Raw genomic sequence first — 25,593 nt, forward strand, 5'->3', positions numbered from 1 at the left:
ATACCCTTACAAGGGAGATAGTTATCTAAGACACGAACCCACTCTCGTCCATTCCACATCCACCCACCATTTTATTTGTTTCCCTCCCCTCAGCGAAATGATTAAAAACCCGTCTGAAGATAACCAGAACAAAATATATAAATCGGGTGACAGAGTTGAAGAATATTGGTACTTTGTTATTTCGATAGCTAGCGAATTATATCATATATAAATAGCCAGAGTATAATGCATGCTACCACTACACTTAAACCGCAATAAGGAACTGAATTCTAGTTTTCATAGTTTCTACTTCCTGCTGATATTTCTAGAAAAGCAATTAACTAGTTTTGGTCAATGAATGCCTAGTGAGCCACTAAACAGGCCCATAAACCAGAAACTAGTGCGATACAATTCAGTGTTGGAAAGGTCCCCGCGAATCTCATGAACAGAAATCCATAAGGAAGGGGCGTCGTCGAAATGAGTCAAGACGAGATAAGATGAGACCTTGAGGCGACGACGTAGAAGATATATTGTCTGCTTGAGGGTCTTGTTTCCAGAGGGGGAGGGGGGAGGGGGGAGAGGGGGAGGAACCTTCACCCCTCCCCCCCTCCATCAGGTTCTAGTTACTAGGCAACCACTGTCTATGGTCCAAAGTATTAATTTTACTGGTTTTTTTTATAATGACGTCGTTTGTATATTTCGTTCCATATGACGTCACATGACTTTATTCAGCTTGTGGATGGTTCTAACCGTTCCTAGGAGTGTCACTTTGTTGAATAAAATCACCTGGCGACAATCAGAAAATGTGTATTTGTTATTTTAGTCCATCCAGATATTTACCAACGCTGAGTACGCGCGTATACGTACGCAGTGGCCCCCGCGTTCTCCCTAATTCCAAGAACAATACATAAGAATGAAGAAGACTGCAAGAGACCATAAGGCCTACACTAGGCAGTTTCATGTCCCTTATCATCTGTCATCCCCATCCATAAAGTTATCTCATGTTCTGTTATGACAACCAATAGTTTCAGCACTCACGACATGATAAATAAGTCTATTCCATTCGTTACCACCCTCTTGGTAAAACAATCATTGCCTATTTCTTTCTTAAACCCCAATTTCTCCAATTCAAACCCATTTCTACGAGTCCTGCCCTACTGCCTTAATATGATGACCTTGCCTACATCAACCAAAAAAAAATTCAAAAGTGTCGATCACAAGATCAAATCTCGAGTTTCGTTCTTCCTCGACAGTCAATTGCTCACGTGGGGAGCCGAAGCTTATCAGTGATTGGTTGCTTTCTTCTCAAGTACTGACAGGTTAAGTTGACCTTCGGCCGGAGCCTTTGGTCACACGATACAACTTGTGTGTGACTCTCCTAGATAACGATCAGCTGATTGCTGTTACTACCACCACTGTCACCATCACCATCAGAAATGCTCTAAACACCGCGCCGTAGCCCAGTGGATACCGTGTCGAACTCATGAGCATGTGGTCGTGAGTTCGATACCCGTGACCTGCTGTGGGATATATCACGTGCGTTTCCAATGCCCATCGCCAGGTGGGGAGGCGACCTAATATCACCCCCCCAAAAAAAAAAAAATATATATATATATATATATATATGCAATAAAAACACTAGGAGCGTGTGTTCACTTGCGCATATATATATATATGTGTGTGTGTGTGTGTGTGTGTGTGTGTCTCCTCTACCGGGGGTTTCTCACTTCCCACTTCGTGGAAGTGGGGTGTAAGTGTCGTTAACTTCCTTTCTTTGACTTTCGTTTGAAACTAAGAGTCAACCTGAATGTAGGAAAAAAATTCAAAGGAAAAAATTCAAAGGAAAAAAATGTCATTTGGAAATGAAGGGTCTAGGCGAATTTACCGACAACAATTCACCAACAACAATTCATCGACAAGAATTTACCGACAACAATTCATCGACACGCTCAATTTATCGATATATACAATTCATCGAAAAATAAAAATTAGTCTAATTTGAAATATATAACTAACCTAACTTAACCTAATCAACCTAAACCAAAACCTAACCTAACCTAACCAACCAAACCTAACCTAACCTAACCTAACCTAACCTAACCTAACCTAACCTAACCAAACCAACCTAACCTAACAAAAACAAACAACCTAATCAACCTAACCTAACCAACCGAACCTACCAAACCAAACCTAACCAAACCTAGCCTAACCTAACCTAACCTAACCTAACCTAACCTAACCTAACCTAACCTAACCTAACCTAACCTAACCTAACCTAACCTAACCTAACCCTAACCTAAACTTTTTCGATGAATTGTGTATATCGATAAAATGAGCGTGTCGATGAATTGTTGTCGGTAAATTCGCCGGATCCCGAAACAAGAGTCAACCTGAATGTAGGAAATAGAAAAAGAAAAAAAAATTGTCACATGAAAAAATGTCTCGGATGAAAAAAAAATATCGTGAAAAAATATAACAGATAAAAAAATGTCACGGAAAAAAGGCGACAAGAAAAAAATCGCAAGGGAAAATATCACAAAAAAGTCATAAAGAGAGAGAGAGAGAGAGAGAGAGAGAGAGAGAGAGAGAGAGAGAGAGAGAGAGAGAGAGAGAGAGAGAGAGAGAGAGAGAGAGAGAGAGAGAGAGAGAGAGAGAGAGAGAAAGAGAGAGAGGTCACGAGTAAAATATGCCACAGGATTTTTTTGTCACAGGTAAAAATGTCACAGGAGAAAAAATGTGTAAAAATGTCACCAAAAATCACAGGTAAGAATGTCACAGGTAAAAAATGTCACAGGAGAAAAAATGTGTAAAAATGTCACCAAAAATCACAGGTAAGAATGTCACAGGAAAAAAAATGTTACGAGTAAAAAAAATGTTACAGAAAAAATAATGGAAAATTACAGCTAAAAGAGTGTATACATATTTTCCTACTTTACAATTATTCATTCATTTCATTATTATAATTTTACCCTGAGGGCGCACTATTGTTTCTAGAGACATTTGGTGGAAAAAAATAATTAAATGTTGCCAAATGACTGATCTCAAATTATCATGTTTTTCATAATTTCTCAATTTATTCTCTACGTCAGTTATACATACTGCCTGATTTGGTAATACGTCTGAAAGAACAAATATCCTTTGTGAATAAAATTTCCAAATATTGCAGGGTAACCAGTTGATTTAACCTTCTTTCCTGTGATTAGACTTTGTCAAATTTGCATTGAGGTTAAGCAAGAGGGCCAAGCACGATAAGGTTGGAGAGATAAGGTATCTTTCCTTACTACCTTCCCTCCTCATCCTCCCTCCCTCCCTCGCCTCCGCTGGCCACGTTGATCCCACAATTAAAAAAAAAAAAAAAAAAAAAAAAAAAAAAAAAAAAAAAAAAAAAAAAAAAAAAAAAAAAAAAATCTGCATACGTTTCTTGTACTCAATATTACTGGGTCCCTAGTGTCACCTCTACGGACCAGAGTCGTGAATCATTCATTGCAAGTGGAGTATATCAGTTATAAAGAATAATGTTGGTTACTTTTATCTTCTACTCTCTCTCTCTCTCTCTCTCTCTCTCTCTCTCTCTCTCTCTCTCTCTCTCTCTCTCTCTCTCTCTCTCTCTCTCTCTCTCTCTCTCTCTCTCTCCGGCGTGATATTGTCCCCAAGGATAGAAGCGCTGGCTATCGTAAAAAATACGTTACAAGAACAGTCAAGGGTGGATATAAATCATCCAATGAAAATAGAATGATTAATCAAATAAATATAATGAATATGATAAATAACTATAAATCACAATAGTAATAATAATAATAATAATAATAATAATAATAATAATAATAATAATAATAATAATAATAATAATAATAATAATAATAATAATAATAATAATAATAATAATAATAATAATAACAATAATAATAATAATAATAATAATAATAATAATAATAATGATGATGATGATGATGATGATGATGATAAGTAATAATAACAATAACAAATATAAATGATATAATATAATATAATATAATATAATATAATATAATATAATATAATATAATATAATATAATATAATATAATATAATATAATATAACACAGACATAATATAAATATATTATAGATATAATAAAAATAAATAGACAAAGAAGACCAGATAAAGAGAGGAGGCGCCTGGCCGAGATAAGCCTAGAAGCTGATTTGTATATATATATTTTTTTTAGATAAGAAGGTTAGTAAACTCACTCCAAAGGCGATTAACCCATTCGTTGCGTCCTACCTGCCGCCAGGCAATGTTCATTAAGACTTGAGGTACGTTTTGCTCGGTACGATTATCGTTCAACGATCATCGCTCAACGATAATCGTTCAGCGATTATTTCGTAACGATGATCGTTCATGGCTCAATCATGATCATCAAACGATTGTCTAGAGCGCAAATTATTTTTTTTTTAATTGGTCTTTTCCAACAAGCTCATAGATACGAGTATAATTAATTTAACTGAATCTATTAACACGCTTACCCATATATGATGCCAAGTAGTAGGATGCGCGTCACCCGAAATTGGCTGGGGTAATAGGTTGATGATTAGTTGCACAGGTTAACTAGAAGAATGCATAGAAGAATTAGATGATAATTAAATTTAAAGTATACAATTTTATTTGTAAAACTATTTTAATTCCTTTTTGACTAACCAATTTTATTGACTTATTCACTTTCCATTCCTTTTGACTAAGCACTGAAGAACGAATGTTTTCAGGTCAGGTCAGGTAATGACCTAGGTCAGCCAAGGTCGAGTTTCCAACTTGACACTTTCTTCTTGTGAGTGATAATAATCTAATCTGTTCCACTTAGATACAAATCACCGAGCGGAAGACAAGATCATGAACATGAGGAAGAAGTGAAGTGACCGGAACAGACTTAAAACCCCAAGTCGGTCCTTAAACCAGACCGCTCCTCTGGCAAAAAGAAAAAAAAATCACTTCACTTTCTGGAATGAGATAAAACTCACGACTGACTCATAATGGGTCGACGTGTTCGATGAGATCCCAAGCGGTGAAGAAATTCCTCGACTTTTTATTTCATTTTTTTTTATGTGAATTTGCTCTTCATTTTTTCCCTTGGGGGGAGGGGGAGGGGTGCCAGTCGGCATATGATTGGCTAGAGATAATCTGGGTCATTGTCGTAGTCCTATTGTTTCAATTGTACACACACACATATATATATCTCAATAACCACAAACCCAGCTCAGTCGAACATCAGCCCTGATACTCCACACGTTACGTTAGTTGAGCTTCAGCTAGGACATTAAACCGAGTTCAACTTTAACCGAAGTTACCTAAAATAACGAAAAATGGTTTTTGGAGAAGACAGACTGTTTTACTCAAGAAACTACAAAAGGAAAGGTATTGTGTATATTTTAAACTTTCAACTTCATAGCAACATTTTAAATGTTAATGAATTCTTAATCAATTACGGGCAATGTATAATTCACTTATTTGTCTATTTATTAATTTACTTATGTATTTATTTAATTGTATTTTCTGCAGATCGCACAACCCTCACTTCGAAAGGATACAGACCTGTCCCTTCAGGAACTTCATCTGAGAGAAGTAATAGTACATCTAGTACTACTACAAGCACTAGCAAAACTAGTAGGAGTAGTAGCACTAGTTCTTCAAGCAACAGTTAGATCCCCTGGACGTTTGGGCCATGGGCCAAAAATCTAAGACAATATGGCCACGGTGGCAACCTTAGATGGACGTTTGGGCCACTGTGGCGACCTTAGATGGACGTTTGGGCCACGGTGGCGACCTTAGATGGACGTTTGGATCACGGTGGCGACCTTAGATGGACATTTGGGCAACTGTGGCGACCTTAGATTGACGTTTGGGCCACGGTGGCGACCTTAGATGGACGTTTGGGCCACGGTGGCGACCTTAGATGGTCATTTGGGCTACGATGGTAACCTTATGTGGACGTTTAGTCCACGGAATAAAATATCGCATTTTATCACATTTTAAATAGCTAACGTGCTCCTCCCCAGTAGGAGCCCTCCTCTAAAAAAGAAGGATAATCTTAAACACTCCATCACATCTACACATAAACCGTTCCCTCTGGCACATGCTCCTGTCAGGAGCAACCCCCCCCCCCACCGAACTCACAACACCACCGCAAGCTAAAAGACAGTCCCTAAATCGGATACCTCCGCTGGGACGCAAACAAAACAAAACAAAAAAAACTTTTAAATACATATGCCAAACTAAGTTAGGTGTAGTAAAGTCCTACTTCCCGTGGCCAAAGCGTCTGTTGCCCAAACATCCTAGATATGTTTGAGCCTGTCGTTTTAGACATCAGGCCTATATATACGATATTTATTTCTCAGCATAATAGAAATATTAAGCACCTGTTTCGTATTTACTTTCATTAATCTTACTTTCATTTCCATTGTAATCATGTTGTTCGATTTCACGTATCCCAAAGACGCCAAAAACTATAAATGTGTTGTATACTATGAATCCATAAATAAAATATTTAATTCTAAAAATGCACATTGTCCATTACGATTCCAAACAAGCCGTATGATACATTATATAAATTGTCATCTTACTTTATGGTGTCTTGAGTTTGGAGGGGAAATACCCTGTTTTATGAGAAGAAATATCTTAGTTTGGATGGGAAATCTCCTGCTTTGTAAGTGCATATTTGGGTGTTTACCCAAAAGAGAAAATATGCACGAGGACGATAAAGTCAGTTCGAGAGACATTTGAAGCCAGTATCTGATGTTGCTAAAACTGAAGCAAGATGTGCAACACACATCCCCGTTGGTTGCAGAGAACGCAAACAGATTCATCACATCACGGAAACAAGCTGAATGTATTTCCATAACTACAAAGTAATGTCGTAACACATTCGTAAAAATTCAACAAGAACCCACTGTGTTGGATAAGAAGAAATGAAATTGGGACTGTGATCCTCTTCAGTGGAATACAGGATCCACTGAAGAGGATCACAGTCCGTGATCGAAATATATGGATATCAACTATTTCATTTCTTCTTATCCAACACAGTGAGTTCTTGTTGAAGTATTTCCATAACTATACATTATTACATTGCATAAATTTCACAATGTTCCACAACTCCGTCAGGGCTCTGAATGACGAAACCGATGATAATGAACGTCATAATAACGAATTTCAAAATACCGGAGATATTATAAATACATATAAATAATCACTTTTCCATAATTGAATAATTTCTGTTAAAATGAAGTGTACGAACCAGTTATCTGGCGATGTCAGTTCTATAAATGAAATATTCTTGAAACTTTGGGAATATTGTGGGTGGATTTCCGTTACTTAGAAGTTCAAGGCCATTCATAAAGTAATTCAAACTTGCTGGGCACATTTATCATAATCAGCATGAAATATGTACACAATCTATAAAACCCAGATCTACATACTTATAGATAAAATGAAAATAAGTTATCTGTTTCTAAAATACCCGATTTCAGTAAAGCTCAGTTCATAGGACTACGTCAGGAGCTTCAGCTTACAGATTGGGAGGCAAAATTAAACGAAAGACCTGTAGATCAGATGTGGGAAATATTTCAAAATACGCTCACTAAGATGATTCAAACTTACATTCCTTTTAAGGGTTAAGGACAGACGTCCCTAAATCAGGCTCGCCCAAAGTGGCTCGACAAAGAAACTGAAAAAGTATTGTTAAAAAGAAACAGGCTTTTAAGAAATATAAGTGCTCGGGTGCATCTAATGACTATGAAAGTTATGTATCAATTCAGAGAGATTTAAAAAATACAATAAGAAAAAGAAAAAGACAATACGAAATGAACATCGCTGATAAATCCAAAGAGAATTCCAAAGAATTCTATAGTTACATTAGAGATAAAAAGGTTGTTAGGAATCACATTGGTCCACTATTATCTGCTGACGGTCAACTTGAATATTCAAATGAGGGAATGTGTAATATCTTAAACAATTATTTTAGCTCGGTATTCGTAAACGAAACACCTCAAAGGTGTATAGATAAACTCAAAGTTAATAAAACACCAGGGCCTGACGGTTGGCATCCAAGAATCTTAAAGGAAATAAAAAATGAGATCGTTGTTCCATTATAAATTATTTTCAAGAAATCCATCATATCCGAAGATGTCCCAAGAGAATGGAAGCTAGCTAACGTTACTCCCATATTCAAAAAAGGTGACAAAAAGAAGCCAAATAACTATAGGCCTATAAGTTTGACTTCAATCGTAGGAAAAATAATGGAAACTATAATCAGAGATGCTATCGAACATTATTTAGAAAGTAACTGTTTGATAAATGATAGCCAGCATGGTTTCAGACGGAAACGTTCTTGCGTGACTAACTTACTCGAATTCTAAAACACAGTTATCTCGAATTATAATTTAATATATCTGGACTTTGCAAAAGCTTTTGATACCGTCCCACACGAAAGAATACTTACTAAATTAGCTTTACACGGAATAAGTGGTAGCCTATTAGGTTGGACTAGTAATTGGTTGAATGGTCGAAAACAGAGTTGTTTTAAATGGAAAAACTTCTAGATGGAAAAAGGTTACAAGTGGAGTTCCTCAGGGTTCCGTTCTTGGGCCACTTCTATTCATAGTATATATAAATGATATAGACCATGGACTAAAATCTACTGTTTCCAAATTTGCTGATGATACAAAACTGTGCGGAGTAGCAAATGATCACTCAAACCAATTAGATATTCAAGAAGATTTAGATAAATTACAGCAATGGCCTGAAAAGTGGCTAACGAAATTTTACTCAAGTAAATGCAAGGTTATGCACATAAGTAGAAATAGCAGTAAGTTATTTGGAAATTCGTAAACAAAAGTAGATAGTGAAAAGGATCTCGGGGGTAATTATCAGTAACGATCTCAAATCGTCTAAGCAGTGTATTTCAGTCTGAGAAAGCAAATAAGATTCTAGGAATGATTGCGCGATCTTTTGATTTCAAAAGTCCATCTCTCATTAACAAGCTATATAAATCGTTAGTTCGTCCACATTTGGAATATGCTGTTTCCGTATGGTCACCGAATCTCATTAAAGACATTGACAGACTGGAAAAAGTACAACGGCGAGCCACAAAACTGATTCCAAATATAAAAGATAAATCATACGAAAATCGACTAAAACATATGAATCTGTTTTCCCTAAAAAAGCGTAGACTCAGAGGTGACTTGATACAGGTCTTTAAGATTTTAAAGGGAATTGACAACATCAAAAGTGACAAAATTTTCACATTGAATGAGAATCAGACAAGAAACAATGGTCTCAAACTGTCCGGAAATAGATTCAATTTGGAAGTAGGTAGAAACAACTTTGCCAACCGTGTAGTTAATGAATGGAATAAACTTCCTGCACAGGTAGTGCAATGTAGTTCAGTTCGAAGCTTTAAGAATCATTTAGATAAACACCTAAGCAAGATGCTGTAATGATTATAATTTATTTTATATTATTTGTTTTTGTTTTGTTATCATTTGTCTATCTGATTTTCATTTATTATTAGTTATATGTCAATTTATCATTATTTACTATTTACCTGTTTGTTTATTATTTAACTATACCTATGCATTTATTTATGTATTTTATTTGTTATTTACATTATTATAGTCTTTATTTATTATTTTATTATTATTATGATTTTTTCGCATCCGACCTAGATATGGACCAAAAGGTCTCCTGTCGGCATGCTCCGCCTTTGTAATCCTTGACATAATGTGTCTCTCCATATACAATACATTCAGTTTGAGGTAAAAGAGATTTAAAAGAGGTCTTACCTCAAAAATATTATATTTCAATTATGTAATATAATTATAAATAGTTATAACAATTGAAACCATGAACGATGTTGTATTATAATGTGCTTATCAGTTGACGCCTATGCACACGTGCAGTAACTATTTCTATAATATCTGTGTGAATACTGATCGCAGAACGGACATAATTGACAAATTCAAGATAACAGATATAATTTGTTTTGACTGATCACTAGATAATTTACTATTCTGTAGTTCTAGATTTCCTATATATAGGCTCAGTATAATGAATAGAAGGTATGATATTAAATTCCCTTTTATTTTCATCGAAAATTGTCTTATCCATATATATTCGGTATACTGACGCATTCTATATACAGGTCGAGGTATTGTCCGTTTTGGTAATTCTGCATTTGGGATAGTGATAATGAATGATTACGGTCTAGGATCTAGAGCATCTTAGGTAGACGTCAGGCCTTTTACAAAGGAGGATTACAAAGGCGGAGCATGCCGACAGGAGACCTTTTGGCCCATAACTAGGTCAGATGCGGGAAAATTATAATAATGATAAATAAAAGAAAAATAAACTTATGATAATATGAATAAATAAATGCATACGGTATAGTTAAATAATAAACAAACAGGTAAAAAGTAAATAATAATAAAATGGCAGATAACTAACAATAATTAAAAACCAAGTAAATAATAATAAACAAACAAATAATACAAAATAAATGACAGCCATTATAGAGTAAATGTGTATTACTTTAGCAAAATACTTTCTTTGTTGACCTTAAAATATTGTACAAGTAAATGTTCTTGTGTTTTTGTTTCTGCCTGGCTGACTTAATGTTTCCATCGACTAGTACCATATCATGATCATTCAGACCTGTTTTTTTTTATTTTTTTATTCGGTAGATGATATTTATCTACACACGGGCCTTTCTCCATTCGGAGGCCCGTAAGTGTTGAGCCGCTGTGTTCAGCTACTCCGGCGTTTTTGTAGTTATCTGGGCGGAGGGTATCCGACCAGGATGTGGGCGAGCCGTTCTATGTTTTTGGTGATGTAAACTATATCGGCTCCAGTCTTCCAAGCTTCGGGGGCCATGGGGTTGAATTGTCTACCTCTTCTCAGGGCGATGGTGTGAGCGCACTCTAGTAGATAGTGAATGTTAATAAAGGTTTATTGTATAAATATGTACAGCATACATTGACATACAATGCGGGCAACAGCCCGCCAGTGGGGGAGTTGTTGTGCCCTAGTGGGTGGAAGGTGAGGGCCTAGGGAGGTCAGCGAGGGGGGGGCGCCGCCCTGAGCACCCCAAGCATTACGTCCATGGGCGTGTGGCGGACAAGGAGGGCAGCTCTCGTTGCCCGACTGCTGAGGAGGCTGCCTTCTGCAGGGTGGGCGGGGGTCTGCGGCGCTGGTCGGAGGGCCTCCGTGGCCGGGCAGGACAGTAGGTAGTGCAGCAGCGGGTGGCGGCTGTGCCTACCGCAGTGATCGCACTGTTGCCCTTGGAAGCCGTCATACAGCTCCTCCCTGGTGCAGTAGCCCAGCCTAACTCTTTGCAACAGTACGCCGTCCGCCCTGGGCTGTTGATGGAAGGCGCTCAACGTCTGATAGTCGGTGGTGACGGCGTACCAAGCAGCTAGTCTTTTTGCTCCTTCTAACTGCCGGTGAGTCTGGTGGGCGCGGCGGGCTGCGGCACACCTGGCTCGTGCCTTCACGTACGACAGACTAGGTGGCACGTGCCTGGTCACGTGGGGAGCGCCAGCGGCTCTTTTTGCAGCAACGTCGGCGGACTCATTGCCTCGCACGCCCACGTGGCTGGGCATCCAGTGCAGCTTTACCCGACGTCCCTGTGCGGCGAGGCTCTGCAGGCTGCCCAGGATGGCGGTGACGAGTCCCACGTTGTCGCTGGGGCACGGCTGCTGGAGGACCTGCCACGCCGTTCTGGAGTCTGTAAGTAGGACCACAGTAGCCTCCTGGCGGTTCTGGGCGTGCTCCAGGGCCAGGTGGATGGCCACAAGCTCTGTCTGTAGGGTGGAACAGTAATCCGGCGTCCTCTCGAGCAGTTCGGTCCCAACGGTGATGGCTGCTGCGCCCGTCCTGCTACTCTCGGGGTCGACTGAGCCGTCGGTGTAGTATATGGCACCGCCCGGCTCAGACACCTGCGCCACCGCCATGAGGGTGTGATGCCGCAGCTCCTCGGTGGTGCAGAGCGCCTTGCTGGCCGGTAGCCGGGTGGTGGAGAACTCTGCTGTGGGGGGCTCCCACGGGGGTGGGGCTCGGTAGGTGGGGGCCGGGAGGTCGGCGTGTGGCCAGCGCCAGCTGTTAATGTGGGCGAGGCTGCGGGTGGCCAGGGTGGACTGGAGTAGCCACGGGTTGCGGTGGAGGACATCGTTCCCTTGCGTCATTGCAAGCCGTAGTCTTCTCTGTGCTACTCCTTCGGAGTCGCGCTGCAGGACCCTGGCCACGCGGCAGGCCACGATCTGTTCTACTCTGGTGGTGAGTGGCACCAGGCGGGTCTCGTTCTGCATGACGCACGCACTGGTCCATCTCGGAGCTCCCAGCATCGTCCTCATGGCGGTGTTTTGCAGCACCTCGAGCCGCTCCTGTTGGCTACGGGAGAGCGATATGAGGACTGGGGCGCTGTAGTCCACCAGGGAGCGCACTGCAAATATGAAGTACAGTCGGAGGACGGAGAAAGTGGTCCCCGCTGTGGGTCGTGTCATGGCTCGCATTACGTTCAGCCTAGCCTGGGCCCTTTCCCTCAGGTAGGTGGCGTGGGTTGTAAAGGACAGCCACTTGTCCACCCATACACCGAGGTACTGGTATGAGTTGGCCCAAGCCAGACTGACGCCCTGGACGCAGAGCTGACCTGCCGGGTCGGCAGCCCTCACCATCATGGCGCGGGACTTCTCTGCAGAGATTTTGAGTCCCAGCTCCTCGCATTTCCCGCTGATAATGTCGAGCGCCTGCTGCGCTTTCCTGAGCTTGTTGCCCCTCCCGGTGACCACGAGGGCGAGGTCATCGGCGTAGCTGAGGAGGATGGTGCCATTGTGGAAGGGCAGGGCCACCAGCTGCTCCATCAGCAGGTTGAAGAGGAAGGGGCTGAGGATACCACCCTGGGGCGTCCCGTTCTCCAACCTCTGGAAGCTGGACTTTAGGCCCTGGAATTTTACCCTGGCGCGGCGATGCTGGAGATAGTCGCGGAGCCAGGCCAGCATCCTTCCCATCACGCCCTTCCTTACGAGGGCGGCGAGGATGGCGTGAGGGCTGGCCAGCTCGAATGCCTTTTCCAAGTCGAGGAAGACAACGATGGCGGGGCGATGGTTAACTTGATTCAGCAGTGTCAGGATGCTGTCCGCCGTGCTCCTGCCGCGGGTGTAGCCGAAAATGTGAGGGTGTAGTGGCCCCACACGCCACTGAAGGCGAGCAAGCACCATTCTCTCAGCCGTTTTGGCCGTGCAGCTGAGGAGGGAGATAGGCCTTAGCTTAGTGGGCTCCCTCGGTTTGGGGATTGGTTGGATGTCAGCCTCCTTCCACGAAGGAGGCAGGCATCCCGCCATCCACGACTCGTTGACTGTGGCCAGCAGGGCGGCGTCCCCAGCTGGTCCGGCGTGAGCGATCATGGAGTACGTCACGCCGTCGGCCCCTGCTGCTGTGTCACGACCCCGTTTCTTGGCCTGCTCCAGCTCCTGAGGAGTGAAGGGACGGTCTGTTGCATCAGCTTCTTTAGTCGCCTCCTCGATGGCCGTGTCGCGGAGCGGCCGAAGCTGCTGCTGGAGACGGCGCGTGCTACCCGGAAGCTGGTCACTGGAGCCGCGGGTGGTGAATTCGGCTACGAGCCTCTCAGCCTCCTGGCGTGGGTACGGGTGGGCGGCGGGGCGAGGCGGGGCGGCGCCGGAGGCGGTCTTCACGCTTTTCCACAGCTGGCTTAGAGACGTGTGTTGGCTGAAGGAGGAGCACCACTCCAACCACTTGGCCTCCCTGGCCTTCAGGGACACCTCCCGTGCGCGGGCCACCACGTCCAGAAGTAGCCTCAAGTTGGTTGGGTTGGGGCGTCTCTTGTAGAGCTTCCTGTGAATGTTCACTCTGTGGTTATGCTCCCGCACCTCCTCGTTGTAGAACCACCAATTTGGCCGGTGACGACGGCTCGGGGCTTTCCTGGGGATGGCTGCGTTAGCAGCCCTCTCAATAGCAGCAGTCAGGTCCCTCTCCCGCTGGTGAAGGTCCACGGGTGGCTGGTAGGCGGCCCACCATTCGTCGAGGGAGGCCTGGAAGCTGGCCCAGTCTGCTCTCCCGATGTTCCAACGTGGAGGGGGGAGGGAGGGCGCTGGGGGTGCCACTGGGAGGGTGGTGAGAGTGGCAAAGTGGTCGCTGGTGAGGGTAGGATGTACTTGCCATGTAGCACCGGCGGCCAGGTCGCTCGAGGCGAGTGTGAGGTCAAGCCTCCCCCCCCCCGGGTGTGGGTAGCCTCCCCTGTGTTGAGGAGGCGGATATGGGGAATGTCCTCGAGTAACACGGCCAGGTGGCGGCCCGTTTCGTTGGTTGGAGATGGTGACTGCAGCATGGGGTGGTGGGCGTTCAGGTCGCCCGCCACGAGGAGGCTGGTGTGGGCGGCGAGGGAGAACAGCTCGCCTGCTTCCAGATGGTATCGTTGGCTCGTGTATATGTTGTACACCAGAAGCGGGATGCCCCCGACCTGCAGCTCTAGTCCCAGGACCTCCACGCCCTCCCCGCAGTGGACTGGGGCGGATACTCTGCGGTGAGGGATGGTGCTCCTCACCAGCGCCGCACAGCCGCGGGTGTTCTCTGTGGCAGGGAGCGAGTGAAGGGAATAACCCGCCACCCTCCACTCAAAGTCGGCACGCGTCAAGGTCTCCTGGAGCAGCACCACGTCAAGGTTTTCCGCGAAGATAGCCTGCAGTACTTGGTGCTTCTTAGGTCGGAGACCTTGCACGTTCCACTGCAGGACTCGGAGCCTGGGAGGGCCAGCAAGCTGGTCCTTATCGGCGTCTGCCTCAGCTCGTCGACTCTCCATTCTGGTGGTTGGGGTCGGCTGGGTAGAGGGAGCGGAGATGCGTGTCCTTCAGGTCGGGGGGTGGCTGGAAACCACATTCTGTGAAGACTGAGACAGTCTCCTGCAGGAGCTCGTTCAGGGTCCCCTGCTTGTCGCTGTCATGGTTGGGGTTGGTGAGCAGCTTCACCAGAAATTGCATCATCCTTGTCATGATGCAGCTGACGACTGTGCGTATTTCCTCGCTCATGGTGCGTGGCAGGTCGTGGGAAGGGTCGGTTAGGCCCATGGAGGGTCTCCTCGCCGACGTCGCGGGAGTGCTGGGGGGAGGGTCCCGTGCACCACCTCCTGGTTGGCGAGGTCTGGTTGCGCTGCGCCGGGCCGAGGGGGCGCTGCCGCCAGTCTCCAAGGCTGCGGCCCGCGGCCGCTGCTCCCGACTCCGCGTCCTGGGTTGGCGATAGGGGGTGTGATCCCTGGGGGCCGGTCGGCTAATCCCTTCCTCCGGCTCTGGTGCGGCCTGGGCTGGGGGGGTGGGGACCGCGAGGGCCCGCCGCCGACCCCACGCTGACCTGGTTGGTGGTGATGCAGGCTGGAAGGCTTGCCGACGCTGCTGCTGCGGTTTAGGCTGGCTTCGTGGTGGGTGCTGGTGCTTGGTGTCCTGGTGCCGTGATGCTCCAGCGACGAAGTTCTTCGGTTGCTGCGACTGGCTACGTGATGTCCTCGAGCGGCGTCGTTGCTGCCGTTGCGGAGGCCCCTGGGGCTGCCGCTGTTGCTGCCGTTGTGGTGGTCCCTGGGGCTGCCGCTGTTGCTGCTGGGGTTTCTGGGGAAGCCTGGGGAGCCTGCGGACCCTCTCGGGGCACCGAGGGTTCCAGGCGTGATGTTTATTTCCGCAGTTGGGGCATTTTGCGGAGGTGGTCTGATTGGATTTGTGCTTTGCGATGCAATCCTCCGTCGGGTGTGGCAAGCTGCACACGCCGCATCTGACGGCGTGTTCACACCGTACCTGGAGATGGTTGTATCTCTGGCATTTATAGCATCTCACCGGTTCCCCCCGATGAGGGCGCAGAGAGTACCTCCCCCAACAGCCGAGGTCCAGTTTGGGGGGCGGCTGTCCCTCCAACACCACCAGCACTTGCCTTGTGGGGAGCTTATCCGTGCGGGAGCGCAGTCGCTCGGCTGAGATCACCTTTGGGTGAGCCTCTACCGCTTTCAGGGGCAGGTCCAATGGGTAGCGTTCCAGCACTACCTTGTGCCGTCTCAAATTGGGGTCGAGGAGAATCACAGTGTTCCCCTCCTCCGCGAGGCGACGGAGGAGTACTGCGGAGGCTTCGTGCCTGGCCTTGAGGATGTGTTCACCCTGGAGGTTGAGTCTCACCTCCATTTTCAGGCTGGGGTTCTCCCTCTCGAGAGCGGTGATGGCCTGGTAGGCGCTGTCGTGGTCCCCTAGGTGGCCCAGTTTGAACTTGGGCCTCGGAGGAAGCTGGTGGCGGGCTCTACGATTTCTGACGACGGTGGTCCATCCTTCGCCTTCGTCGTCTCCTGGTTGCTCCTCGTCACTCCTGAGTAGCTGCTCAAGTAGGGCGGCGTCGTCCGCGTTTCTCTGGGTGTCTTCCGGTGAGGAGGGCGCGTCGTTGTTGCTGACAAACATTAGTAAGGAAGTGTCGCTGCTGCTGTCGTCCTCTTGCAGGGAGGGCGCGTAGCTGATACTGGGCCTGGCTCGGGCCGCCTTCTTGGGCGTGGAGAGCTCTTCCGAGGCCTCTGTGGGAAAGCATTCCCTTCCCCTCTTCCCGATACTTGCAGTCGCTAACTCCATCACTCTAGCCATGAGGATGTGCGACGATGGATGAAGACCACGAACTGTGCATGTATGAAGAAAATACTTCGTAGGTTGGACGATGAGTTGGTGGTGTGGTCGCTGCACGTAGCTCTCTGTGCGATCGTAGATAGTGAAGGAGAGGCTCTGAGGTGTTCATCCCGCAGTGGTCGCATTTCCTTTCCTATCGTTCGATGATTTCCCAGTAGCACTTGTATCCCAACCTGAGCCTGTGGATGATCACGGCGAGTCCTCTGTCGGCGATCTTGGTGGCGGGATGAGGGCACAGTTTGGTGGCCCTCTTGTACCACATTGCGCTTGCTGATGCTGAGCTTATCGATCTTCTGTGGTTGGCTACCTTTGTTCGTTGTAGGTGGTCTTTGGCCCAGCTTTGGATTAATGTGGTTGATGGTTGTACTTTGATTTCTATGTGAGGATGGTAGCATGTTGTCTTGGCCAGCTCATGTGCTCGTTCGTTTCCGTGTATCCCTATGTGGCTGGGTATCCAGTTGATGATGACTGGGCGATCTTGTTCGTTGTGTAGCTGCAGGAGGTAGAGTATTGTTGTGATAATGTTTATGTTGGTGGGTATGTCCTTCTTCTGGAGTACTTGTGTCACCGCAAGAGAGTCGGTGTGTATGACTACCGGCCCCTGTAGTTGGCTTGAGTACTCCAGAGCTTTTTGCATTGCCACCAGCTCAGTCTGTAGAGTCGAGCAGTGGTCTGATGTGCGCCAGGCGGCGGTGTATGTTGCGGAGTGTACTCCTGCACCTGTTGTGCCGTTCTCCGGGTCGACAGTGCCGTCAGTGTAGCAGACAAACCCACCCTGGGCCTCCGTCGCCTGGATCGCTGTTCGTGCAGCGTCCCTCAGTTCCCCTGGTGAGCAGTGATTCTTTGCGTGTGGTAGTTGTGTGTGGTTGAAAGTAGTTGTGGGGGATATCCACGGGGCTGGAGGTCGGTACTTCAGGCATGCTCTGTCTGGCTTCAGAGCCTTTAGATGCCCTTCCATGCCTGTCGCGCGGATTTGGTCTCCTAGGTGTCCGATGTATGTGTCTGGTCGTGGTAGGTCCGGGTGTGCGTCCAGGTGAGCCTTGAGTTTAGTCTTGAGATGTGAGTCCCTGTCGCTCAGCAGAGCCTTGGCTGCCGCGGTGCAGTTCCGGGTCTGAATCCTGGCCATCAGTGGTGGTATGCCAGATTCCATCTGCAGGTTGCTTTTTCTTGTCCACATGGGAGCACCTAGGATGAGGCGAAGGGCGTTGTTTTGTGCAACTTCAAGTGATTCTTCCTGCTGTGATGTTAGATGTGATAGGACAGGTGCTCTATATTCAATAATGGGTCGGATGCAATACTTGTAGTAGTGTTCCAGTACCAGGCGGCTGGCACCCGCCTCAAGTGATTGCATATATCTCATTGGAGCTGTCTTCGTTTTTGTCATTTGCTTCAGCTTCTGGATTTGAAGAGAGGATGACAAGGTTTTCTGCACAGTGACTCCAAGATAAGTGAAGTCATCCACCCACTCAAGATCAGACCTGGTAATACTCGTGTTCTTGTGATGGGTGAAATGTCGTTCGTGAGGAATTAGTCTAAGGTGTTGGATGTGCATTTCATATGTGTGTCCACTTGACGCGCCCCCTTCTAGGTCACGATGTTTTCGGAAACACCTGATTGAGATCCAGCTTTCTGTTGATCCACCAGTGCGTGCACTCCACAAATGCATGCAATGAACCTGGGTCTGAAGATAGGGTAAAAAAATAATCCAGTTCTTACAACTACTATAGATTTGTACAGTAATTCCCACGTTCCCTCGCTTGGCTTGTCTAGGCGTACCTGTCCTTGGTCTTGTTATATTTCGTTCCGTTCATCACGTTTATGTCAGTCTCGGCATTCGCGAAGCTTTGAACGCGGGTCCCTCTACGCGACAGTATATTCAAACTTTCGCGACGGCTAGCCCTGACTGAATTACATCGCTGATACTAGCGATTTGTTCCTAATCATTATTGCAAATAGAACGTTTATTTCTTTAAGTCTTTGTTGTTTATCAATTACAGGTCAGGTCAGGTCAGGTCAACTTGGCCGTCGGCTATGGCCATGTCTTCAAGTGAGGAATCTCCATCCCAAATTTGGTCACACGTGTGAAATACAATCATCCCTTAGGTCCATGACATTTGGTCACGAATGTCGTATCTGGACTGCTCTTGCATCTTCCTGGTCGCGGGTTCGAGCCCCGCACTCTTCTCCGAATCCCAGCGGCAAGTTTTTGTTACCTTTCGTGGACGGACATTTGGACCACAGGGGTGACCCAATGGTGGACATTTGGGACATGGACCAAAATTGAAATTAAATATAAAATATACATATTTTTACTTATTAGCAATATATATATGACAAGGTGTTGCTTTAATGTGTGTCTATCTCTGCGTGGAGGACAGCCGAACGTGTAGATTTATGTATATTTCTGTCCCATTGCATTATACACGAGGTCCAATAATATGTGGTATTTTGTTTGAGACGTTTTGAATTGTATTTTCGTGATTATGTCCCAAACGTCCACTTCACCGTGGTCCAAATGTTCAGGTACCGTGGCCTATGGCCCAAATGTCCGAATATTAAACGCCCAACAGTCCCCAAAGTGCATTGGGTAAAAAGTGACATCTTCAGCAGCAGCTATGGGCTTCTTCTTCTTCTTCTTCTTCTTCTTCTTCTTCTTCTTCTTCTTCTTCTTCTTCTTCTTCCAAATACCATGTGATCAAATGTCCTATTCTATTCCTCCACATCCACCTTTCAATTTCGTCCAACTTCCATTTTCCCACCTTCATCATATTATTCCATAGACGAAACTTTCTGAAACTCTTCGACAACAATTGACACTCATCCACACCACTCAAGTGACATTTACTGAAATTTCATAAAACATAATATGATTTGTCTCGGCAGAAACCCTGGAGAAAAACCCACCAACTAGCTGGTTCATTAAGTACGGATATTTCTTCGGAATATTGGCAACAGGCTCTTAATACTAATGTTTTAAGCTGATTATCCTATCTTAACTTGAAAGTGAGGACTAATTGTCAGAAGACTAATTAGTGGAGGACTAAATGTCCACAGTTATTTTTCAAAGGAAGACTAATTGTCAGAAGACTAATTAGTGGAGGACTAAATGTCCGAAGATTAAATGGGTGGATCCCATTAAGTACATTCATTTCGACACACAGCGAATCCTTGGCGGCACAGTGGTAGCGTTCGCAACCGCTACTACAGCGGTCCGAGTTCGAATCCCGTCCAGGGCTGAAATAATTTCAGTATCAATACACTGCGAGTCGTTACTCCAACTCTCGTGGGCGGGCAGTTGTGTGTGTGCGTGTAAGGCCACAGCATTACCCATAGATCGGTTATATATGAGCTCTGAGCTTTCATTCGGGAGGGTAATAACTGTCGCTCACGAGTCCAACACGTGATCCAAGACCATGGTGAATCATACACACACGACTTCATAAATGAAACAGCTTTTGTTTATAGGATCGGCATTGTCACATGGTCACGTGTGTGTATGTGTGATTCACCATGATCTTGGATCACTTGTTGGATTCGTGATCGACAGCTAATTCCCTTCCTGATAAGAGCTCGAGAGCTCGTATGTTACCGATCTATGGGTAATGCTGTGACCTTACACACACACAACTCACTGTCCACGAGAGTTGAATTAACGGCTCGCAGCGCAGTGTGTTTACTTAATTGTGGCACACAGGAAAGAAGCAACGCTCGTTGGGTCCCGTCTCCTAAATTGGAGAGTAGGAGACGGGATCAAACGAGGTACATACAACACACGCACGTAACAGAATAAAAACTAAGCAAAAAAAAAAAAAAATGGAGCCTGTACCTTATCGTCAGTGATTGAGGCTTTTCCACCTTCAGATTGTAAACAACAACAACAGGAGTGTGAGGGTACCTCCCTCTCTCCCGCTCCCTTTTATCAACCGCATGTTTATCTCATTAATCTTACCGAAAGCCGAAAGGGTCAAAGACTCCATGCTGTAGACTTGCAGCATATTCTTCAAGACTGTTCAGCATTGGTCTAGTTCCCCATAAGTGTTCTCCCGAACACTAAATAGATAAATAAATAATAATAATAATAAAAATAAAAATACTTTACAAAGGATTATAAAGGAGGAGCATGCCGAATCCCCCGCTAATAATAGATAGACAAATAAATAAATAATAATAATAATGATAAAAATAAATATACTTTACAAATGATTATAAAGGAGGAGCATACCAACAGGAGACCTTTTGGTCCATGACTAGGTTGGATGCAAAAAATATATATACATATATAATAATGATAGATAAATACATTAATTAATAAATAAACAAATAAATAAAGAATATAATATATAGAAATAAATAATAATAAATAAAAAGTTAAATAAATATATATAGGTAAAGTTAGATAATAAACAAACAGGTAAATAGTAAATAATAATAGACAGATAGATAATGATAAATGATTATCAAGGAAATAATAATAAACAGACAAATACTAACAAATAAATAAATAATACAAAATAAATGACAGGCATTACTCACTACGGTAAATATACATACATACATATACCAAGGCTTTTTTCCCCTTACAAGGGAGATAGCCAAAAAGGAAAAGGCATAAAATCATTCCCACCCATTCCATCCCTGAATACACTCCACACCCCTCCACCCTCCCTCTCATCTTAGCACCTCCTGGATGACGGGTCATCCCTGCACCTTGTCCACTGCCCTGGGTCAGAAGCAGTGTCGCAAGACACAGCACATCCACAGCAAGGCCGCTTCATTAAATCGGTGACCCCCCCCTCTCCGTCCCCCCATGCATAAAAGGAGAAGACGGGGAGTAATCCATTCGGGCTGCGTCAAATTTTGCTCACACATACTACCTCACCCCCATTCCACCTCATGCATCACATCATCCATATACAACCATTCTCCATTCACCCCTGTCTTCTGTCCTCTCCCGTCCTTCCTCAACAGACATTCCCCTCTTCCCCAAAGCCCCCTTCACCCCATCCATCCACCTCATCCTAGGACGTCCCTTCATGTTCACTCCCTCCACATCTGCCTTCCATACCTCTTTTACTAGTCTTTCTTCACTCATTCTTTCCATGTGTCCAAACCATCCTAATACTCTTTCATCAAGCCTATCTCCCAACCCCCTTTCCACCTCTGTTCTCCTCCTCATTTCTCACTCTATCTAGCCTAGTAACCCCCATCATACTTCTCAGACACCTCATCTCAAACACATTCAAACTCCTTCTCTCTTCCTCTCTTATGTTCCATGTTTCTGCCCCATACATTGCTGTTGGCACAATCACTCCTTCATACAGTCTCCTCTTAGCATCCATTCCCAAATGTCTATTCCTCATTACACTCTTTAATCCACCAAGGCATTTACTCGCTTCTCTCAATCTACATTCTACCTCCACCTTCACTCCACATTTTCCTGCCACATTTGCACCCAAGTATATAAAACTATCCACTTCCTCCAGTCGCTCTCCCTTAATGCTCACTTCCAGACTACTGCCACTTTCACCCCTTGTACATCTCATCACCTTACTTTTACCCACATTTATCTTTAGCTTTCTTCTATCACACACTCTCCCAAACTCTGTCACCAACTTCCTCAATCCCTCCTCCGATCCTGCCACAAGCGCAGTGTCGTCCGCAAACAACAGCTGGCTCACCTCCCACTTTTCTCCATTTTCTTTAACCATCTCCAATCCCTGACCCACTACCCTTGCATTTACCTCTCACACTACCCCATCCATGTATAAGTTGAACAGCCAGGGCGACATAACGCATCCTTGACGAAGTCCCACCTTTACCTCGAACCACTCACTCTCTCCATTTCTAATCCTGACACACGCTCTACTACTCTCATAAAAACTCTTGACAGCTCCTAGAAGCTTTCCTCCTATCCCGTATATCCGCAAAACCTCCCACAGTGCCTTTCTGTCTACCCTGTCGTAAGCCTTTTCCAGGTCCATAAAGGCCCAAAAAACATCCTTCCCCTTTCCTATAGTTTTCTCACATATCTGTCTTACCACAAAGATCTGATCTACACAACCTCTACCTGTCCTAAATCCACACTGTTCCTCACCAATTACTCCCTCTGTTCATCTCCTAGTCCTCTCAATCAAGATCCTCCCATAAGCCTGCCAAACTACACTTAACAAGCTAATCCCTCTGAAACTACTACATTCACACTTGTCCCCTTTTCCCTTGTAAAGTGGAACTATACAGGCCCTTCTCCAGTCCTCCGGCACTCTACCCTCTCTCCAGCAAACATTAAATAACCTCACCAACCAGTCCACCATCACTGTACCTAATTTTTTCAGACATTCTGCATGACATCCATCCAGACCAGGTGCCTTACCTGCTTTCATCATCTTAACTGCCTTCACTTCATCCTTCCTTATTTTTCCTCCATTTTCCTCACTCATCACTCTCATTTTCTTAGCATTTCCCACTGCAGCTATCTTTCCTTCCCTATCCTCCTTCACATTTAGCAACTCCCTAAAATATTCTGCCCATCTTCCCCTTACTGCCTTCTCTTCCATTATCATTTCTCCATCTGCACCTTTTACCTTTTCTTCTCTACTTGATTCGCCTCCTCTTCCTCTCTTAATTTCTTTCCAAAACATCTTTTTATTACTTTCAATTTTTTTTGTCATACTCTTACCCCATTTCACATCTGCCTCTTTTACCTTTTGCTTTACTTCTCTTTTCTTTTCTCACTTTTTTCATATGACCTCTCATATGACTCCCTCGTCCTATTTTGTAACCAATCTGTGAAAGCTCGCTTCTTCTCTTCTACAACCTTCTTTGTTTCCTCATCCCACCATTCACTACCCTTTCTTCTATTTCCTCCTATCCTTTTTTGTTCCACACACCATCCTTGCACACTTTGTGACTCCCTCCTTGAACCATCCCCATTCCTCCTCCACACCTAGCTCTACTCTATTCTTCACTCCCTCCCACTCCTCCTTCAGCTTCTTCTTGTACACCTTCTCATTTTCCTTTTCATTTAAAGAGTTCACTCTAAGCACCTCCCTACCTTTTGTCCCTTTCCTCTTCCTCCACCTATCCTCCACTCTCAACTTACCTTCCACCAAAAAATGATCTGATATTCCCCCACCCTCTCCCCTTAGCAGATGTACATCCTTAACTCTTCCAATCATAATCCTATTTATCACTACATAGTCCATTAACGCTCTATCTACCACCCTTCCCTCCACCACCCTCTCCCATGTGTACTTATGCTTGACTTTCTTCTGAAACACTGTATTTGATATCATCAACTCTCTTTCTAGACAAATATAACAAAAGGAAAAATTAAAAGGTGTATAGAGAAACTCAAAGTCAATAAAACACCAGGGCTTGACTGATGGTTGGCATCCAAGAATCTTAAAGGAAATGAAAAATGAGATTGTTGTTCCATTAGAAATTATTTTCAAGAAATCCATCATATCCGGAGATGTCCCAAGAGAATGGAAGCTAGCTAACGTTATTACTCATTCAAAAAAGTGACAAAAAGAATCCAAATAACCACAGGCCTATAAGTTTAACTTCAATCGTAGGAAAAACGATGGAAACTATCATCAGAGATGCTATCGAACATCATTTAGAAAGTAACTGTTTGATAAATGATAGCCAGCATGGTTTCAGACGGAAACATTCTTGCGTGACTAACTTACTCGAATTCTAAAACACAGTTATCTCGAATGATGACAAAAGAAACAATATAGATTTAATATATCTAGACTTTGCAAAAGCTTTTGATACCGTCCCCCACGAAAGACTACTTACTAAATTAGCATCGCACGGAGTATATGGTAGCCTATTAAGTTGGACTAGTAATTGGTTGAATGATCGAAAACAGAAGGTTGTTTTAAATGGAAAAACTTTTGGATGGAAAAATGTTCCATTCTCTGGTCACTTCTATTCATAGTATATATAAATGATATAGATCATGGACTAAAATCTACTATTTCCAAATTTGCTGATGATACAAAACTGTGCGGATTGGCAAATAATCACTTAAACCAATTAGATATTCAAGAACTCATAGGTAAACTACAACAATGGTCAGAAAAATGGCAAATGAAATTTAACACATATATATAAGGTTATGCATATAGGTAAAAATAACAGTAAGTACAATTACAAGTTATTTGGAAATTCGTTAACAAAAGTGGATAGTGAAAAGGATTTCGGCGTAATTATCAGTAACGATCTCAAATCATCTTAGCAATGTATTTCAGCCTCTGAGAAAGCAAATAAGATCCTAGGACTGATTGCGCGATCTTTTGACTTCAAAAGTCCATCTCTCATTAACATACATACATACATGTACCAAAGGCTTTTTCCCCCTTACACGGGGGGTAGCCAAAAAGAAAAAGGCATATAAATCACTCCCACCCATTTCATTTCCCATATATACCAATCCCCTCCACCCTCCTCCCTCCCTCCTATCTTGGCACCTCTCATTAACAAGCTATACAAATCGTTGGTTCGTCCACATATGGAATATACTCTTTCCGTATGGTCACCGAATCTCATTAAAGACATTGACAGATCTGAAAAAGTACAACGGCGAGCGACAAAACTGATTCCAAATATAAAAAATAAATCATACGAAAATCGACTAAAAATATGAATCTGTTTTCCTTAAAAAAAAAAGCGTAGACTCAGAGATGACTCGATACAGGTCTTTAAGATTCTAAAGGAAATTGACATCAAAAGTGACAAAATTTTCACACTGAATGAGAATCAGACAAGAAACAATGGTCTCAAACTGTCAGGAAATAGATTAAAGTTGGAAGTGGGTAGAAACAACTTCGCCAACCGTGTAGTTAATGAATGGAATAAACTTCCTGCAGAGGCAGTGCAATGTAGTTCAGTTCGAAGCTTTAAGAATCATTTAGATAAACACCTAAGCAAG

The 25,593-nt window shown here is 44.2% G+C and overlaps 3 protein-coding genes across 3 annotated transcripts; all 3 read right to left on the reverse strand.

The window, feature by feature from the left end:
* Positions 1-7,350: 7,350 nt before the first annotated feature.
* LOC143022967 (uncharacterized) lies at positions 7,351-14,344 on the reverse strand. The gene is made up of 3 exons (XM_076181397.1): positions 14,295-14,344; positions 12,528-14,253; positions 7,351-7,401 (listed from the first exon to the last, which is right to left on the reverse strand). The coding sequence occupies exons 1-3, from the start codon at positions 14,342-14,344 to the stop codon at positions 7,351-7,353; spliced, it is 1,827 nt and encodes a 608-aa protein (XP_076037512.1).
* A 325-nt stretch (positions 14,345-14,669) lies between these two features.
* Positions 14,670-16,693, reverse strand: LOC143022971 (uncharacterized). The gene has a single exon (XM_076181401.1). It carries the CDS (start codon positions 16,614-16,616, stop codon positions 14,796-14,798), a length of 1,821 nt encoding a protein of 606 aa, XP_076037516.1. The 5' UTR covers positions 16,617-16,693; the 3' UTR covers positions 14,670-14,795.
* A 95-nt stretch (positions 16,694-16,788) lies between these two features.
* On the reverse strand, positions 16,789-18,207 carry LOC143022968 (uncharacterized). The gene has a single exon (XM_076181398.1). The coding sequence runs from the start codon at positions 18,205-18,207 to the stop codon at positions 16,789-16,791; it is 1,419 nt and encodes a 472-aa protein (XP_076037513.1).
* Between the last annotated feature and the right edge of the window lie 7,386 nt (positions 18,208-25,593).

The sequence above is a fragment of the Oratosquilla oratoria genome, unplaced genomic scaffold (assembly GCF_046742065.1).
Source record: "Oratosquilla oratoria isolate Oo_2021 unplaced genomic scaffold, ASM4674206v1 SCAFFOLD248, whole genome shotgun sequence".
Lineage (NCBI taxonomy): Eukaryota > Metazoa > Arthropoda > Malacostraca > Stomatopoda > Squillidae > Oratosquilla > Oratosquilla oratoria.

What these genes read in the sequence shown, in the direction of transcription:
- LOC143022971 (XM_076181401.1), bottom strand. Translation starts at nt 16,616, where the DNA reads ATGGCTAGAGTGATGGAGTTAGCGACTGCAAGTATCGGGAAGAGGGGA.
- LOC143022968 (XM_076181398.1), bottom strand. Translation starts at nt 18,207, where the DNA reads ATGCACATCCAACACCTTAGACTAATTCCTCACGAACGACATTTCACC.
- LOC143022967 (XM_076181397.1), bottom strand. Translation starts at nt 14,344, where the DNA reads ATGCTGCAGTCACCATCTCCAACCAACGAAACGGGCCGCCACCTGGCC. An exon ending in ACGGGCCGCCACCTGGCCGT is followed by an intron (nt 14,254 to 14,294) that starts GTTACTCGAGGA and finishes TCCTCAACACAG; the next exon opens with GGGAGGCTACCCACACCCGG. An exon ending in ACCTGAGGGAAAGGGCCCAG is followed by an intron (nt 7,402 to 12,527) that starts GCTAGGCTGAAC and finishes TGGGTTTTATAG; the next exon opens with ATTGTGTACATATTTCATGC.